General features: G+C 38.7%; 1 protein-coding gene across 3 annotated transcripts in view; it reads right to left on the bottom strand.

Moving 5' to 3' along the window:
• Nucleotides 1-19,316, bottom strand: part of LOC149309339 (E3 ubiquitin-protein ligase RMND5A) — a 30,974-nt gene that overhangs the window by 4,701 nt on the left and 6,957 nt on the right. For all 3 annotated transcript variants that reach the window (XM_089532258.1, XM_089532260.1, XM_089532259.1), the window contains 7 exons: nt 19,092-19,234; nt 17,359-17,493; nt 17,122-17,222; nt 8,974-9,140; nt 7,341-7,506; nt 4,576-4,678; nt 2,582-2,736 (listed from right to left, as the gene is read on the bottom strand). In XM_089532258.1, coding sequence (XP_089388384.1) covers nt 2,582-2,736; nt 4,576-4,678; nt 7,341-7,506; nt 8,974-9,140; nt 17,122-17,222; nt 17,359-17,493; nt 19,092-19,234 — 970 coding nt within the window. The remainder of the gene's footprint in view (nt 1-2,581; nt 2,737-4,575; nt 4,679-7,340; nt 7,507-8,973; nt 9,141-17,121; nt 17,223-17,358; nt 17,494-19,091; nt 19,235-19,316) is intronic.

Below are 19,316 nucleotides of genomic sequence, written 5' to 3'. Positions count from 1 at the left end.
TTTCTGGACTGATGGTATTTTTAAACTTTTTAAAAAATTCATCAGCCTTTTAGCCTTCTCACATTGCTCCCCATTTTAATTCTCTCTTTAATCTGTGGTACTGTTTAGTCATTTTGTGTTAAGTTGCATTGCACTGTTTTTGAATTCAATGAGGGATGCAAGTAATCTTAAATGTCTCTTGGGGCACAGAACTAGGAGACAAATCATTCAAATAAATAATCTGCATTTACCTATCCCACATTGCTACCACAGTGGACTAGCTGGTAATGGGAAGCATATATCACACACTGTGTGAAACCACAGAGGCAACTACACTTGAAAACCTAGACTTGCCTTGACTTGTCATCATCCTCTCTAGTTTGTCCTAAATCCCTACATTTGATGTGTGTCAGGGTACACAGTGGGCCAGTAGTCTGACTCCACATGAAGTACTGCAGTTTTCCAGATCCTTAAAAGAGACATATGGAGAAATCTCCACTCTGACAGATGAAAATGAAAATACATAAGATACCTATGATTTATCCTGCCTTAGCACATGAAGCATAAACAGGAAGATGGGCTAGAGGAGGAAATGGAATCTAAATGTTAAAATCCCCATTCTCTCTGGTCTGGTCTTGTGCTACAGATAAAGCAGCCTACCTTGCACAATAAAAACCCAACCAAGAAAGTATTTACAATAGTTCTACCCTGCCTAATATCATAACATCTCTGTGGAGCTTACAAGAAAATCAGTTAAGCAATTAGAGCATAGAGCAATAAGACAATAAAATTTAATATAATAAAATACAGTTGATCCTCCATGTCCACAGATTCTGCATCCATGAACTCATCCATGAACTCATCCATTCACAGCTGGAATTTTTTTATGAAAAGAATTCAAAAAGCAAGCCTTGGTTTTGTCATTTTATATAAGGGACACCATTTTAGTATGTCACAAGTAAACAGAGGCTGGATGACCATCTATCTGTCAGGAGTGCTTTGATTGTGTATTCCTGCATAGCAGGGTGTTGGACTGGATGGCCCTGGTCTCGCTTCCAGTTCTATGATTCTATAATGGAATTTGAGCATCCACAGATGTTGTTATTCGGGGGAGGGGGGTCTGCAATCAAACCCTCATGAATACCAAATACCTAGTGTAATTTAAAATTCTAAAAAAGTATCAAACACATTCTATAGCTTTAAAAGCTGATGTTAAAAGGAAAAAAAGTCATGCACAGATGCACAATTGGGTGAAGTCATTGGGCCCAATAGCCAAGTTTTAATGTGGTGCTGAAATGAGACCAATGTTAGTGTCAGTTTGAAGGAAGAGCATTCCACAATTCAAGTGGCACAACTGAGAAGGCCCTCTCCCATGTCTTCACAGTGTATTTTTTCCATTGTTGAGAAAAGAGGAAGGCAGATCCCAATTACTGGGCAGGCACAAATGGTAAGGGGCATCTCCCTCAGAAACTGAGTTGGAGGGGCTCATTTGCCCCTTCTTTACAGCTAGAGGATTTGGTGCAGACAGATCTGTCCCAGTTGGGAGCACAGGCTTGTCCTTGACTGAAAACAGTAACTGTACCTATGGCAGCAAGGGTTTCTGAAATAATAAAGAAGCTCTCCCAAAATGCTTGGTAGACTCTCTGTTATTCCCTTCCCAGGCAAAAGTCATACAGGTTTTGCAATTTTTTGAAAGCAATGGCTTTGGGCATTCCAGTAGTATAGTAGAGAGAGAGAATCCTGGTCATGGCAGAACTCAAAAGTGAATCTGGGAGGGGAGGGGTTTTCTTGTCAGGGGGAATGTGAAATTTAGGCCTGTTACAGACTGCCAAAATAAAGCTGCTTCGGGTCTCTTTGGAGGTATGCTATTTAAATGATGCATGGGTCCTAAGAATCCGGAAGCTGCACGAAAGCTGCACTCCAGTGCTTAGGAATGGAGTGTGGCTTTGGTGCGACCTCTGGACTCTTAGGACCCATGCATCATTTAAATAGCATATCTCCAAAGAGACCCAAAGCAGCTTTATTTTGGCAGTCTGTAACAGGCCATTCTGTCTTTGTCTTTCAGCTGAGGTTCTGGTTATACCCTATGCCACTTGCTGTCAAGCCTTCTGACTGAAAACATATTTCTGCATTAATTTCTACACTTCAGGACCTCAAATGAATTATAAATGTGTTTCATCTGAGCATTACCAAATGTATTATAAACATTTCTTGTCCTGTAATGGAATTATTTCTCAGCACCAGATTTTGCATCCACAGGAGTCAATACCATGCCTAAGGGAAGCTGGGGGGGGGGGGGGGAAACGGCATTATCTTATTCATGTTTTCAGCTCTGAAAACTCACTTCCTTAAATTAGCTCTGGATGTCGTAGGCTATGATTCCCATCAACTTAATGAGGATAATGGATGGATTTTAAAAAATCAAACCTATATGAAAACCCTGCTCTGGATGTCAACAAAATCTTCTGAAATGCTGTCTGTCTGTCTGTCTCTCTCTCTCTCTCTCTTTTAATTTTTAGTAGCCATAATCCACATCTCATTTTTAAATGCATATTACATTAAAACAAATGCATTGTGCTAAACAAGAAAGATGTTTACTTACTTGCTGCCATTAAACATTTTATTTAGAGCATCCCTTGATATAATATGGCCACAGACCAACTTCATAGGTGGGTTATTATCTGTCGTTTGCTGACGAAGGATGGGACAGGCAAATATTGAATGATACCAGCACTTTTTCCCAAGGTCCACTTCAATCTGTCCAAAAGGAAAACACTGTCACTATTTAGATCAACAACATACTCAATTATTCACAGGCATATATGTTTTTTTAAGAGTCACAGCTAAGCAGTCTCTCCCTCTCACTGAATGAACTAATATCTACAGTAAAGTTTGTGTGTGTGTGTGTGTGTTTTTTGGGGGGGGGCAAATCTTAAGGAAATTTAAAATAGCTTTTGGTGATGACAGATAGTAGCACCACTAGTTACTATTTCTTGCAGCTGGTGATGTCATTTTCCTGGACATACAAACAAAAGGTGTGTTCGTGAAATGCTGGAAGCAGGCACTGAATGTAAGTGACTGCTTCCTATAGAATCAAGTGCAGGCAGAGACAGCTGAATACAGGCTTAAACATGCATGTGCCTTGTTTAAGAGAATGATTCAAAAACTTCAAAATAACTAAAGCCAGGACTGAGACCCAGAAGCAGTCTATGAAAACCAAATGATCACTTATGGTACTTGCTCAGCCCTCATATATCAGGGATCAGCAAATTGCACAGGAATTTTAATATGATCATTTCCACTGTTTGTCTCTGTATTGTTTAGATAAAAGTTTTTGTAAAAAGTACCTAGCCCCTAATAAATCAGTTGAAACATCACAACTGACAACAGTTTGTAACAATCACAAATCAGAACTCCAAACGTAACAAAACATCCATGCAATCCAGTTGCTTGTCTGCTTTTGTTTCAATCTGTTCAAGTACTGCTACTTCTTTTACAGGAAACCTCTAAAAGAGGTTTTTGCAACTTTGGCTTGTCATGAACTGCTAACAATCAGCCATTAACTAAATCTAAGCTCTGCATCTGAAAGAGCTGCATTAACTGCTGCCTCATTCCCCCACCTTCCTCTGTTTTCTTCCCTGTGCTGAATTTCAGACTAGAAGCTCTTGGAAGCAAGAATCCATACTTTTGTACTCTTATATCTGTCGCGCAGACTTTGAATATGACTCTTATACATTTCATGCAAAAGTGATACCAAAATATAGTTAGGCTACATGAAACCTTTCCCCCCTGATATCTATAAAATAATTTTATCAACGAATCACTGAATGTCTTCTTAAGTCATCTGCAAACAAATTATTTATAATCACCGATTAAGATGGCTTCACATCAGCACTATAACTGCATGATGGGAGGCCATCATCTGTGAGTTGGGCTTCTATTCTATCAGTACATTTCCCCCTTAAATATTAAACTTATTACACTGTAGGAATTTGATTAGAAACAAATTAGAAAAATTTCTGATCCCCACAAATATCTTAATTTTACATTAAGCTGCGAGTAATTCCTACAATTTCCAAATATCGCTTATCTGTAAATTAATGTCAAAACACTGTCTGATGAAATTAACCAGTTGATTACTTTTAGTATATTTTATTTTCCAAAAAGCCAAAGGACTAGCAAACACCCATTAGAACAGGGTGGGAACTGTGCAGCCTTCTAGATACTGTTGAACTCCAATTTCCAGCATTGCTCACTATTCGCAATGCTGGCTAGGGTTGCTGGGAGGTGAGGTCCAACAACATCTAGAGGGCAGTACTATCTTCACCCCTGTCTTAACACATGAATATGAGAAAGGAAATTGAAAGGTGGGAGATAATTTGTGCAGACATAATTCAAAATCAAACTGTGACAGAGTGAATGCAGCATTCTCGTAGGCAGAGGTAGCATCCCTTAATGTACACACCTCTTTGTGAGGTATTCCATAAGGTTACAGAATCTATGGCTACACAGTTTTCTAGTGTGCTATGCTGGGTGATTTTAATAGGCAGAAAGTTGTTATAATAATCATCTTCATAGACACACAATACTACTCACCGGTAATTCATCTTTCTGATTCCAAACACCAGTGCACTGTCTCTGTTCAATCACAGCTTTTATATTAATTAGAGCAGGCAATGCTACACAACCTGCTGAAAAGCTGGGGGACAGAGCTATATATTAATATTAAGTATAAGCTTTAAGATAAAAGATATCAGACTTTATTTCAGTACAGTAAGTACAGGACAACACAACAGAGTCTAGCTTTTCTTGGTGTAATTTTGAATTGAAAGCACTGCCAAGTAATGCATATCCACATTAAGCTTGGGAGAAGCCACATAATATAGAGCTAAATGCATTTACTGTGGCTTATAGTATTCTGTATACACTGTTCCATATAAGAGTCCCAAGTGACGCACAAGCTCAGATCTAGGTTTATAAGCATCCTACCAAGAGAAAAGAAGCTCTGAAAAAATACAGAAATTGGAGTGTAATTTCACCTCTGTTACAATTTTTTTGAAAAAACTAAAATAAAAATTTAGTACAGTAAAACACATCTCTCAGCATTTTAACTCATTATAACTATATAGGCAACAAACAGCTCTTATGCCAACTAAGGTGCCCAGAGTACATTATACAAAGCACAGCAGGAGATAAAATGACAATGGTATCCAATTCTCCCAAAGTTTTTGGGACTTTCCCCAAACTCATATTTAGGCAAAAGTCCTGTCAAGAAACATAAAACACACTGTCTACAGACATCTCCAATAATCAACAGACTAGAAATATATATAATCAGAGAGGGGATTGTTTCTTTTGTTTTATATTTAATCTTCTACATTAATTGTCCATGTTTTTGAGATATAAAAAAAATTGTTTAGAACAAGAAAGGAACACAAAAGGTAGATGGAGAAAACCACTGGTTAGAATCTCCCAGTAAAGAGAAGTCACAAGTGGTTTTAGAACTTGATTTGCTTAGCCCAGAAAAGTAAGTGTGTGGAGGTCTAAAGCAGAGCACAATACCATTCCTGTAATATGATACAGTTACCATGATAGGATATCATTAACCATTTTAGCCAGTATCCAAAGAAACTAGTTTACACAGTAATCCTGTGTGTACCTCCTCAGAGGAACATCCTACTAAATTCAACAGGCTTTACTCCCACATAATTTACAGGTGCTAATATTATTAATGCAAGGGGGCTTCCTTCCAGATGTTCAAAATGCTCCACAGATACCATTTCAGAAATCTTTAGAACAATACTAGAAACTAGGACACAGTTGTATCTTACAGTGTCATATCATTAACACAAAGCTCCTACCACTTGTGGAAACCATATTTTCTTCTTTCTGAAATTTTAGATCTAGTCTTGGATTATATTTGTGCAAGTCATGGTAAAAGCCATTGCACAAAATGTCACGAGTCATTAGACAACTCATTATGACTTCCTTAGATTCATTATTACTTCTGCTAGTTAATCTGCTAGCACTTGCACAACACTACTTGCAAAACACCATTACCTCTTGTATTTTTAATGCTACAAGAATATTAGAAATAGTCCCTAGTATTTATTGTGTGCATACTGTTCACAACTTCCCAAGCTAGGGCTGTCATCAGGTGGTATAACTGAAAATACCAACCCAGGGAGCATTTAGAAGAAAAGACAGGGCTGTGAACTATATTTGGAACACCTCGTTTTGGGTCCTACCATGAACAGCAGAGCTATATCTATAAAGGTTTCTGCTGATGTACTGGGAGCTGAGAGGTAGACTCAAGTCTACAAGAGCTTGTGCTACCAGCTTATTTCTTAGTTTCAAAGGTGCTATGAAATCCCTTTGCATGCTGATTTTCCAGACTAACACATCTATGTCTTCGAATTCTCTCTCCACCCAGTGTTATAGTTTGTTAGAAAGAAATGTCTATAGGCATACCTCAGTTAACAAAGTAGATGTGTTCTTGGGCATGACTTCTATAACACAAAATTTGGTACCAGAGGCAGAAATAGCATGGAAAGAATAGGGATAGGTTCCTGCACCACAAAAAGAAGAGCACTTCAACATGTTTCAGCATTTTTTAAAATGCAAAACTAACAATATGCTCATATGAAATGAAACAGCCACGTCAAGGAAGCCTTGCATAAGGAAACAAAAACATTTTCAGCCTTCTAGAGACCATTTGAAGTCTTCTTCTAAAATGCATCCCGATGATTTTTCCCCCAACCTCTACCTATCTTATCATTCCCATTTTGGTGGCCAAATTTATGGATCTATTCTGCTTTAAAATTCCTAGGTTTAACATGTGCGTTTCCGACTTATGACAACCTATAGCAAATCTATCATGGGGTTTTCTTGGCGTGAAAACTTCTTGTTCAGAAGTAGTTTGCCTTTGCCTTCCACTGAGGCTGTATAACTTGCCCAAGATCACCCAGTGGGTTTCCATGACCAAGCAGGTATTTAAATCCTGATCTCTAGAGTTGTATTCCAGCACTCAATCCAGTTCACCATGCTGGCTGTCAGCGTTAAACATATTTCCCTAACAACTTTAAAAACAAAAATTAGATAGTCAGAGGATGAAAAGGATGAGGGGTTGGGGGGCATCAAAAGACTTTGCAAAAAGGAGCTTCTTTCTCTGAGGTTTGTTAACTGAGGTACACCTGTACTAAGATCACTATGAATCATTGTGAGTGAAAACCATCCCCAAGTATAATATAATGTTCAAGTACATTTCTAGGTTTTTTTACTGAGAAAAATAGGCAAATCAATATTCCTAAGCTGTAACTGACCTTTAAAAATCATGTACAGGAATATGAAAGTAGCCATACCTAACACTAAGAGGTGATTCAACTGAAAGTCCCAGAAGAGCACAAGCATCCCTTGTAAAGATGTCACAGATGTCTGCCCACTGGTTTGCATCCAATAAATGGACATACGGAGAATTTTCTATTCCTTGCCTAAGGTACACTAGGCTTCCCATTAAAACTTGAATATCTGTGAAAAGACAATGTATCTGTAGTTTATATATTTCATTCTATGGCAGATAAATTTGAGCACTGATACTTTATGCTAAAAAACTAGAACAAGCTGAACATACATTTAATAGTAACTAGGAATTCAGTAAGAAAGCCATTTACAGTGCGCCAAGCATGGATTTGTCATCAACGGTTTGAGCTTCACGGATGGCAAACCCCAGGTTTCTGAATGTGTATGTGCGCATGCAGCAGCACAAGCACACACCAATTGAGAAGAACAGGACTTAAGGTCCTGCATTTTTTTACTGTTCACAGGGGGATCCAGAACGGATCCCCCACAGATAACAAAGGCACACTGTGTTTACTAATATAATAGCAATGCATATTTATATGATACTTTAAAAACTAATGAATCTCTGAGAGAGTTCACAGAGATTGAAGCAAAGGCAGCTCACAGTTGAAATCATACAATTTAAAAGTGCCCAGAACTTTTACAAATGAATAGTTGAATTCTAATGTCACAAAAAAGCAATGGTTTAACATGCTGAGAATGGGCAGCAGCAAGTGTTGGGTATGCACCCTCTCCAAAACTTTGCTTGCTACAGCAAGGCTATGAGAAGTTCAGACACATCTATTGTTGGTTTTGACTAACCACAGTATATCATTATGTTCAGACCTAGAATTATGTTCAGACCTGGAAAAGCACATGCACACACTCCTCCTTCATCCTGGGCATTTTCCCCATCCCGCAGGAGGGGAAAAAAGACCAGGAACAGCACAGCCTGGAAGAGCACACGTGTGCTCTTCCTCCTCGGCTTTCCCCATATTCACAGTTTTCCCACTTTCACAGGGGTCATGCGCCCCTAATCGCTGCAAATGGGCAGACTGTATATGCTTTTCAAGATTGTTCTTCTATTTTACACATGAACATCTTGGTAGCTAGCTTGTACTGAAAAGAGTCACTAATGCATGAACTGCTGGGATGGAGCCAAAGAAAAATTCCAAACAAATTTGTGATACAGAATGGGGTGAGGAGCCACTGCTTTTTAAATAAGAAGATGAAAGTTAAAAAATAGCCCTTGACTTGTTTTGGACAATTCTCTGGACTGGGATCATCTGAGTCCCATAAAATATATTTGTGGAGCAAAATAATAAAGGAAAAGAATTGAAAGTGTAAAAGAGGACTTTTTGGTCAAAATCTAATGACTAGTCCCAGAAAGATTAGATCTATGAAATCTAAGTCAACAAGTATGTTCTATTATTTCAATTAATCTACTCTACCTGGGGCTAGTGATTGCATTTTGGCTTCTGCCTCTCTTTTTTCTCTTTGAAAAATATACTCAAGTGTCCCCTCATTTGTAAAAAAAATCAAACAAACAAAAACTCTTGAGTACAGTAATGAAACTACACAGGACAATGGAGGCAGTAGATTCAATTAATCTTACCATTCGGACTCTTAGTGTAAAACACATTTAATGTTGCTTACCTTTCTGATGGTTAAGAGCAAAAGGTTGAAAGTTTTTAGCATATTGCAAAGCTTCTCTCTGGTTTGAAGTTCCACCCATTAATAAACTAATAAAATATAATCTGTGTAGTTTAAACTCTAAGGAGCTATTCTGTGCCATAAGCATGTCTCTGTTCGATACAGCCCACCTAAAAGGAAATGGGACAAAAGAAAACAAAAACGTTTACCCTAAAAAACAGATACTGGTTTGTCATGTCGACATTTGCTTCGGGATGTTCCTAGGCAAGGGTATGCAATTTGTCACATTTACTGTAAGACCTTTAATACAATTCCTTGAGAGGTAGGGTACTCCTCCTCCTCTGAACACAGCCTGCTACTAAGCAGTTTGACAAACCAAATGAACAAATCATCACTATTTCACTCTCCATCTCCCTCTGTCCTTATCAGCAGTCGTTCAAAATTAATGTTCACTACACTGCATGAAGAATACACTTTAAAAGTCTATAGATTTCTCAGGAATGGTGGCCTAATAGGTCTTAAGAGAAACTAACACAACTGCCACAGATGCATCGAGGTCATACTTCCAGAGAATCACCTTTGACTTGTAAATAATCACCACCTACATTCCTGGGCCATGTAAGAGCTGCTATTAGGCAACCAGGCAATAACATTTCTATAAACTAGTAGAAGCTGGAAATGTTGTTCTTGGCCACTGTGCCAAAATAAGTTACATGTAGTCACAAGGACCTGGTAAATGGGAAGGTAGCTTATGTAGGATTACTTGAAAGACTGTTAAAGAGAAAAAGATATCTCATTTATTTTGTTAACTTAATATACCGTAGGTGCTTACTAACAGACTGCCCTTTGCCAATCTCAACATTCCATTCAGCTTATACTATTGGGTATACTGACACTGTTTGTCTCACATCCTGGCATCCACTTCCTGGACAATGTTTATTTGAAGGAATAATTAAATGCCAAGGTGCCAACGGACTACAGATAGCTCTAAGCATGATGTTCAGGAGTGGAGCACAAATCATATCAATTGCAGTGCAACTAATTTCCATACAAATATGTGTACTCAGGACCAAAACAACTGAAAAAAGTGAAGGATTGATCAACAACAGGAAACATAATTGTTCATGACAGCACAACATCAATATTTGACTGAATTTAAGCAGCCCACTGCTTTCAGCTAAGTACAGGTTGAGTCTCCCTTATCCAAAATGCTTGGCACAAAACATTCTGGATTTTTTTGGATTTTGGACTATTTCAACTATTTGCACATACATAATATGATATTTTAGAGATGGAAACCAAATCCAAACATAAAATCAATTTATATTTTGGATACACATAGCCCAAAAATAATTTTATAAACAATATTTTAAATACTTTTTTGCATGAAACGAAGTTTGTGTACATTGAACCATCAGAACACAGAGGTATCACTATTTCAGCCACCCATGTGGTCAATTTTGGATTTTGGAATAATTTCAGATTTTGGAATTCCGGATAAGGGAGACTCAGTCTTTAGATCTAATCCAATCAGATGTGTCAAACTCTAAGAAAATACAATTCCTCATTAAGGAGAAACAAAGTCAAAGACAAATGAAAAGTAGTTCACCATTTCGACCAAGAACTACAAGCGAAGTAAAACCTGGTGGAGTTACAGACTATGAAAACAGATAAATCTGCATACTTTAGGCCAAAATTCGCCACAACTTGTTTTATCTACAAGTTAATTCCTAAACAGTGGAAAGGGGTGCATATGCAGATACTATCTAATAGATTTGCTCTTCTAGCAGGTTCTTTAAAATGATGGGCAGTCATTTAAAACACCAGGGCAGACCAATCTCTAAATCATGTCTCCTACAAGATTAGAAACAATAAATCTGATCTAAATTTACGAAGAGCAAATCATCAGTTGTTTACACAAAGCTAAAACCTATAGTCCCAGAAGTTTATTTATCATTTTTAGAAGAATACTTGGTACAAATGGATGTTCAAATCAAGATACATTTTTCTTAAATAAACAGACACTTAAGTTTAACTAGCTTGATAACCTGATTATGTATTAAGGAACGCTAGGGTCTGGATCCTATTCATCTACAAAGCTCACACAAACCCAAATTGCACAAGCAGTTGCATATTCTCTTTGTTTATGCAAGAAGACACCCACAACCTCCTTGTGCAAGATATTCCTGGCCACTGTAAAAAGACCAGGATTACAGCACAGCATGTTGACATGCCAGTCAGGCATCCAAATACAATCCTTCCCGCTGGGAACTGCTACCAGATGCCAGCACCACATGTCATGTCAACAAGCTGCCTCCTCCCTCTGCCTGGTCCTGTGCAACTAGATTAGTGGGGCCTTTTCTCTGCCAGCACGGAAAAGGATTTTGACCTAGGATTTTCCTGCTCAATCTACGATATAATTGAATATACATAATTCACTATAGCATCAAAACAAAATATCCACAGAATACCAGTCCCAAGCAACCGCTATTATGTTTTCTAGAAAAGACTGAATAAAGTGAACTGATTGTTGTCACTGTGTGCCTTCCAGTCATTTCTGACTTATGGCGCCCCAAAAGTGAACCCATCACAGGTATTTTTCTTTTTAAAGTTTTGCTTAGCAGGGCGCCTTTGCCTTCCTCTGAGACTGGGAGAGCATGACTGGCCCAAGATCTCCCGCAGTGGATTTCGAAGGCTGAGCGGGGTGTCAGTTTGGGGGGGGGGGAGAGAGAGAGAGAGAGAGAGAGAGAGAGAGAGAGAGAGAGAGAGAGAGAGAGTTTCAGCTACTTAAAAAACCATTTGAGGGGTCTTAGGGTTGTTTTTTTTAGCAGTCCAGGGGTGGGTGGGAGGCTTCAGGAACTAAGCCAGAAGTAGGATCCTAATTCAGAAGACCATAGGCCTCAGAGGACTAAACAAGTTAATTTTTCTCTGGCAAGAAAGAAGCACATAAAGTAAGGAACTGAATTAGAACTACTTTGATATACTAGTTGATGTGGACTGGAAATAGCTGGCTCTTTTTTTGCCATGAACCAAAGAAACGCACTTGTGTGCACACACAGTGATAGTGAAATATTGAGCCAAGTCTTTACTAGAAACGGAGTTCTAATTAGAAAATAAATTAGAGAATGGTTCAGTAGTTAAGTCACTGACTCTGACAACTGCAAGATCAGCAGGTTGGAAGTTTGAGGCCCAGGCACCACTTGATGAAGTGAGCTCCCATCACTCGTCCCAGCTTCTGCCAACCTAGCAGTTTGAAAGCATGTAAAAGTCCAAGCAGATAAATAGAAACCACTTTGGTGGGAAGGTAACAGCATTCTGTGCAGTCATGCTGGCCACATGACAACACTGGCTCTTCGGCTTAGTAACAGAAATGAGCAGTGCCCTCTATGGACGGTCACAACAAGACAAATCTGTCAAGGGAAAATCTTTACCTTTAGGAAAGAATAGCCTTCTCATTTAGTTCTCAATTACCGTATATACTCGACTATAAGTCGAGAAATGTATGCCCCAAAATTGACCCTAAAATTTGGGGTAGACTTATATAAGGGTCAATAAACCAGTAGCACTTAGAAGGGTCCTAAAGGAAGCAAGCCTGATGCTCCAAACTCCATTGAACACCAAGTCCTTCCCCCTCCAGTCTGTTTTGCAAGCCTTTGCTTCCTATCAGAAAAGCTCTCCATTTAAATCCACTTGCTTCTCTCTCTGGTCCATTTTGCAAGCCCTGGCTTCCTAAGCAAAAACTGCTCCATTTAAATCCACATGCTTGTTTCTCTAGTTCGTTTTGCAAGCCTTTGCTTCCTATGGAAAAACCTTTCCGTTTAAATCCACTTGCTTCTTTTTCTGGTCCGTTTTGTAAGCCTTTGATTCCTATGGAAAAACCTCTCCATCTAAATCCACTTGCTTCTTTCTCTGGTCCATTTTGCAAGTCTTTGCTTCTTATGGAAAAACCTCTCCATTTAAATCCACTTGTTTCTCTCTCTGGTCCCTTTTGCAAGACCTTGCTTCCTATGGGAAAAACCCTCCATTTAAAACCACTTCCTTCTGCTTCAGTCCATTGTGCAAGACCTTGCTTCCTATGGAAACAACTCTCCATTTAAATCCACTTGCTTCCTTTCTCAATCCAATGTTAAAACCTCTCCTCCAGCACCTGGGAGAGATCCAAAGAAGAAGAAGGAGGGGACAGAAGTGGTATTTCCCCCTTTCTATCCTTCCTTATAGCCCCCTAAATTTTACCCTAGACTTATCCATGAGTCATATCAAAATCCAGGATTTTGACCCTGAAACCTTCCCTTGACTTATACATGAGGTTAACTTGTACACAAGTATATACGGTAACCGTAAGAAAGTCTTCCTTCCAGAGCGGTGATGAGGCCAAAGAACAAAGTGTGATAATGCTTTTGATAAGAAAAAAAAGCCAAGAGTAAAGTTTTGTGGCATAGTCTTGTCACTGTATGTAAATACAGACATTTTATATCAATTGAAGCCATGTGACTGCTTTGATTAATACTCATGGCTATGGATGACAAAGTTCTATGAAAATAATTGTATTTTCCAAATGTGTTTGGATACTTAAGACCCAAAAGGAGACTTTTCCATTCTTGAGCACAAAGAAAATTACCCAACAGGTGTAAGTGGCTGTTCAAATAACTATCACCTTTCCTCAGTAGTTTCCAATTCAGAACAAGTTAAGATTAACTAGTCAATTTGTAACTGTTATAAATGTGTATGTAGTAAATGGATTCTATATATTTTCATTTTTGTATATGTGGTGGGTATATGTAAGTGAGACGAATGAGATTTGTTGTAAATTTTAATGATTTTTTTTAAACAAATAAATATTATTTGGGGGGGGGGGGAAGCTGAAGACACAGTTGCAAATACTGACCATGAGGCACAAAAGTGAGAGGTATCTAAAGAAAGCAGGGTAGATGTACAAAGAACTTTCCGATGACCAAGATTAAAAAAAAATGTATAAGAAATGGAAGAAGGGGGAAACCATCAAAAAAGAAATACAAGCATATATATGCAGAGGGAAAGTCAGAAAAGCTAAAGCTCAAAATGAGGTCAGGCTCACTAGAGAGATTAAAAATAACAAAAGGGGGGATATTAGTGATGTCCAGAACAAGAGGAAGAACAAGGAGATGGAAGGGCTGCTGAGTAGAGAAGATGGTGAAATGCTAAAAGGGACAGAGAGGAAGCTGAACTGTGTAATACCTTCTTTTCCTCAATCTTCCCCCAAATGGAAAACAGAGCTGTAACTGGTGAAAACAAAATATATTATGCAGTAAAGGTACTACAGGTTTGAATAGGTAAAGAGGTAGTAAAAAGAATACCTCACTACTCAGAATAAATTCAAGTCTCCAGGGTGAGATGAGCTGTATCCTACAGTAATAAAGGAAACTGAAGATGTAATCTTAGAGCCACTATCAAGAATCTTTGAGAATTCTTGAAAAACAGGAGAGGCTCAGCAGATTGGAGGCCAAATGTTGTCCCCACCTTCATAAAGGGCAAAAATGAGGACCTGAAAACTAGCAGTCAGCTTGATGCTGATACTAGGAAAGGATCTAGAACAGATTAGATAGAACAGATCATTAAACAGTCAATCTACATACACTTGGCAAAGAATGCTGTGAATACTAAGCAGCAGCATAGGTTTCCCAAAAACAAGTCATGCAAAACTAATCTTATCTCTTTTTATGGATATAGTTACAAACCTGATAGACCAGAGGCATGCTGTCAATGTAATGTACTTTGATTTCAGTAAGGCTTTTGAAAAGGTTGCCCATAAGATTCGTATAGGCAAGCTGGTAAACTGTAGGCTAGACAATGTTACTGTTAGGTAGATCCATAACTGAACTCACAGAGTACTCATCACTGAGCAACTAACAACCAGTCACCTTGATATCCTGGAAGTAAGTGAGTAGTGGCGTACATCCTTTGCCCACTGTGGTTTAACATCTTTATAAATGACTTAGAAGATGGAATAGAAGGCAAGCTTATAAAATATGCAGATGACACCAAACTGGGCGGAAGGGATGGCTAATACTCCAGAAGGTAGCATCAGAATTCAAAATGACCATGACAGGTTGGAGAACTAGGCCAAACGTACAAATTGAATATCAACAGGAATCAATATTACAACAAGGCTGGAAAAATTAAATGCATAAATTTCTACTCTGAACGGGATGGTTGAAAACCATCCTGTTCAGAGAAGCCTTCCCAGACATTGCATAATTGTCGCTTACTATTTGATGTTCTTTTGGTGCCTGTTTATCAAACCATTTCCTGTATTGCTATGTACTGTATATGCATTATCCTACTTGAGAGTATGTATTTTCCCTGGAAAATGATTAACCATCCATTATGAAGCCAAGCCCTCCCTCCAGTCCATCTGCCTTGGTCCAGGCCTCGGAGGTAGAGAGGAACTGCTGGACCTCTTACCCTTTCCCTCCACCACTCCCTTCTCCTTCTGTGTCATGTCTTTTTAGATTGTAAGCCCGAGGGCAGGGATCCGTCTAACTAAAAAGATTGCATGTACAGCGCTGTGTAAATTTACAGCGCTTCATAAATAAAGGTTAATAATAATAATAATAATAATAATAATAATAATATAGGATGGGTGACGTATGGCTTGAAAGCAGGATTTGTGAAAAGGAGTTTAGTAATTTAGCACACCACAAGCTAAACATGAGTCAACAGTGTGATGCCAAAAAGCCAATATAATTTTGAGTTGTATCAATAGGAGTACCATGTCCAGATTTGGTCAGACCTCACCTGGAATACTGTGTCCCAGTCCTGGGCATCACAGTTTAAGAAGGATTTTGTCAAGCTGGAACATGTTCAGAGAAGAGTGACCAAGGGCTGAAACAGAAGGCCTGGAAGAAGTGGCCTCTGACCACTTCAGCCCCAGTTGGGCTGGGACCATGGCAACCCAGCTGCTGCCACAGTCTCAAGTTGGCAGCAGCTCTTGCCCAGTCAAAATGTACAAAATGAATATCAATAGGAATATTATTTTATTTTATTTTCCAATATCCCCAGGGCCAACGCTATTTTTGTGTCCATTGGCTAAAACTCTTTCTTTCCTGGAAATGGCTCAGAGACAGGCACTGAGGAATCACCACTTTGAGTGGCATTGCTTTAAACTGCTGCACTGAATCTTGAGTAACTTTATTAAAATTTTATTGGTACTTCTTTTAAGAATCACAGTTTATTTTCTAAAATATTGCTATAATGTGTAATATTCCAGCTATGTACCAGTACACAAAGAAGCAATGGTTTCAAATTACAGGAAAACAGATTTCACATAAACATTAGGAACAACTTCCTGATAATAAGAGCTATTCAACAATGGAATATCCTGCCTTGGGCATGTGGAAGAGTCTCCTTCTTTAGAGGCTTTGAAACAGAGGCCGGATGGGCTTGTCAGGAGTGCTGTGTGTCTTCCTGCATGGCAGGGGGTTGGATTGGATGGCCTTGTGTCTCTTCCAACTCTATGATTCTAAGTCCCCAGACAAACAATTACTTTGTTAAATCCCAGTTTTACAACATAGCAGAAAGCAATCTGAAACATCGCCTGGGGGAACAGACTAGCATTGGCAAAAATTCTCCCTGGCATTTCAGGGAGAAAAATTCATAACCCAAAGGAAAATGAAGGAGGAGACACCAGTTTTCTCTTCCTGAGGTAGGCATTCAGAATGTTCAAGTAAGAAATCTAAATCAATATTCCAGTCATTTCACCTAAGGCACCAAACTCTCTTGCAAGCTCACATGTAAAAAATAGAACCTATATAGACACAACCCAGAAGTACTTGAGAGAACAGATTCAAATCAGGTTTTGTTACTTTAAATTTACTGAGCCTGTAGGAGGACTTGGCTTTGACACTTGACAGCATGGAATACCATTTGGCAATTCTACTGGATTTTGACCAATGTTGGAGCGAAGTCTGCCTTACCTGGGAGCTGAATGTATACTGGACAATCCCTGCCACAGAGTAGCCCCATTTGACCCTCAGGACCTTGGCCCAACTGGAGGAAGTAACAAATCATTTATTTTCCCTATGAAACCCAACATAAGTGAATTTGTTAAAGGAGAGAATTCCAACATTTTTAAGGTTTTTATCTGAAGGTTTCCAAAACAGTGGAGTAACTCACTCTAATGCAGGTCTCAAAACTCTAACTTTAAGTGCTTCCAGTATTCGGTTCAGCTCCACAAATGGTTGCTTTTGACTTTGGTCTATTGAAAGCCCAGACTCCTGAAAAACAAAGCCATAGCCACACAGACATTAGTGATTTTAAAAATCAAATGGACAAAATAATAATAATTCCGCATCCTGTAAGAATGTCAAAGGAAGGATTTAACTAAGAAGGGGGGATTCTAACCACAATTACCTGACAAAGCTCTTCGGCTACATCTAGCATTCCTTGCCGAAAAAAGTGTTCTACCATCACCTCATTCAAAATTCGCTGGCTATCAGCCTGCCAACATCCATCAATTCCCACACTGCTGATGTCAGAGTCAAAATTCTGTGAAGTAAAAACTGACAGTTAATTCAGGGAGAAACAAGCTCTTCTATTTTGATATTTACTGTTTTACTAGTTAGGATGAGTATTGGTATTGTCACCCTCAAGGACTTTAATCTTTTAACTGAGCTGCTTTCTATCATCTCCTTTTCTATATAAAATATGTATTCCATATTGTTCCTTATTTGGTCAGTCCAACTGGCCGAACACCATTTTGCTTGTCTTTTCTAAAAGGCAACTAAATATATCAATAAATGTTAAGAACTTATAGGTAAAGAAAGGAGATACACTGCAAGCTGTGGTACCTAGGGTTCTTCAGCCAAAATATTTAGTTCTTTATCATGTATTGGAACATTTATTCAACATTTTACTAGCCATCCAGTTTGTTTAAAATATTTTTGAGTTGTCCATCCACTGTATTACCAGTGTGGCTTACAGAGATCTACCCACAGATGACATGATTAATAAATGTACTGAGATTAAAAAGCCTTTGTCTCCATTCAAATCACTGAGAACAGACCTGAATTGCAAAAATTCTTGTTTAGCTATTAATCACTGGAATCAACAACTGTTTGTAGAAATACACGCCTGTTCAGGTAATTAAAGGCACCAGATCCTGTCTGATCTTGGAAGCTAAGCAGGGTCAGTCCTAGTTAGGACTTGGATGTAAAACTACCAACGAATACCAGGTGCTGCATTTCAGAGGAAGGAACTGGCAAAAGCATGAATATCCCTTGCCTAAGCAAACCCTATGAAATATATGGGATCACCCTAAGTCGACACATACACACTGATCATGACATGGACCAATGACGTGGACTGCAGTGCACAAAAGCTTACCCCAAAGAAAACCTATTTGCTGCAACAGACTAAAATGCCTAACTCACTTGTGATATTGCATCTTACAACTAGAAAAGTACTATAACAATGACTATAATAACATGAAAAACTTAAGCACCAAGGGCAAAATCCATTAGAAAATCTCTTCTATTCAAGTCTAATGAAGTTAATAGAGAGTTGTGGAAGGGTCTGCCAACTGTGATCCTTGTTTATGCTTCTATTCATATCAACTAACCTTTGAACACAGGGATGGGATTCCTGTCTTAATCATATTGGAAAAGACCCACTGAAATCAATAATAACTTAAGTCTCTGAAGTAACTGAATGTCAGTGGGTCTATTCTAAGGAGGATTAAGCATGTATACAAAGACTGAAAATCGTAATCACTTTGATAGATAAAGGTTTTCCCTTTACACAAATGTTTAGTCATAACCAACTGTAGGGTACGGTGCTCATCTCCGTTACCAAGCCAAAGAGCCAGCATCAACTGAAGACAACTCTGTGGTCATGTGGCCAGTATGGCTACACAGAATGCTATTACCTTCCCACCGAAGTGCTACCTATTTATCTACTTGCATTTACATGCTTTTGAACTGCTAGGTTGGAAAAAACTGGGACTAGTGACAGGAACTCACCCCATCATGCGGCACTTGGGCCTCGAACTGCCAACCTTCCAACCTTACGATGGTCAGAACTGGCGTCTTACTGCTGAGCCACCACATCCCCTCACTTTGATACAATAAGATTAATGCTAAAAATACCTTGTCGATAGCTTTCCCAACGCGAGAAACACTACTGTGGATATCCTTATGATCTGATGCTAATTTTTGAACAGTGTCCTTTATTCGTTTGCAACATTGGGTCATAACAAGTGATATCGTTCCTGATACGTCGCCATCTTGATCTAGACAGAAGGCAGAAAAAGAAAAATTGTATTATTTCCAAAGATGCACATTTTTTTGAAATGAGAAGCCTCAGTGTTTAAT

Source organism: Sceloporus occidentalis, unplaced genomic scaffold (assembly GCF_023333645.1).
Source record: "Sceloporus occidentalis isolate IW3139 unplaced genomic scaffold, rSceOcc1.0.p SCAF_7, whole genome shotgun sequence".
NCBI lineage: Eukaryota > Metazoa > Chordata > Lepidosauria > Squamata > Phrynosomatidae > Sceloporus > Sceloporus occidentalis.
This window is presented reverse-complemented; position numbering and strand designations above follow the sequence as displayed.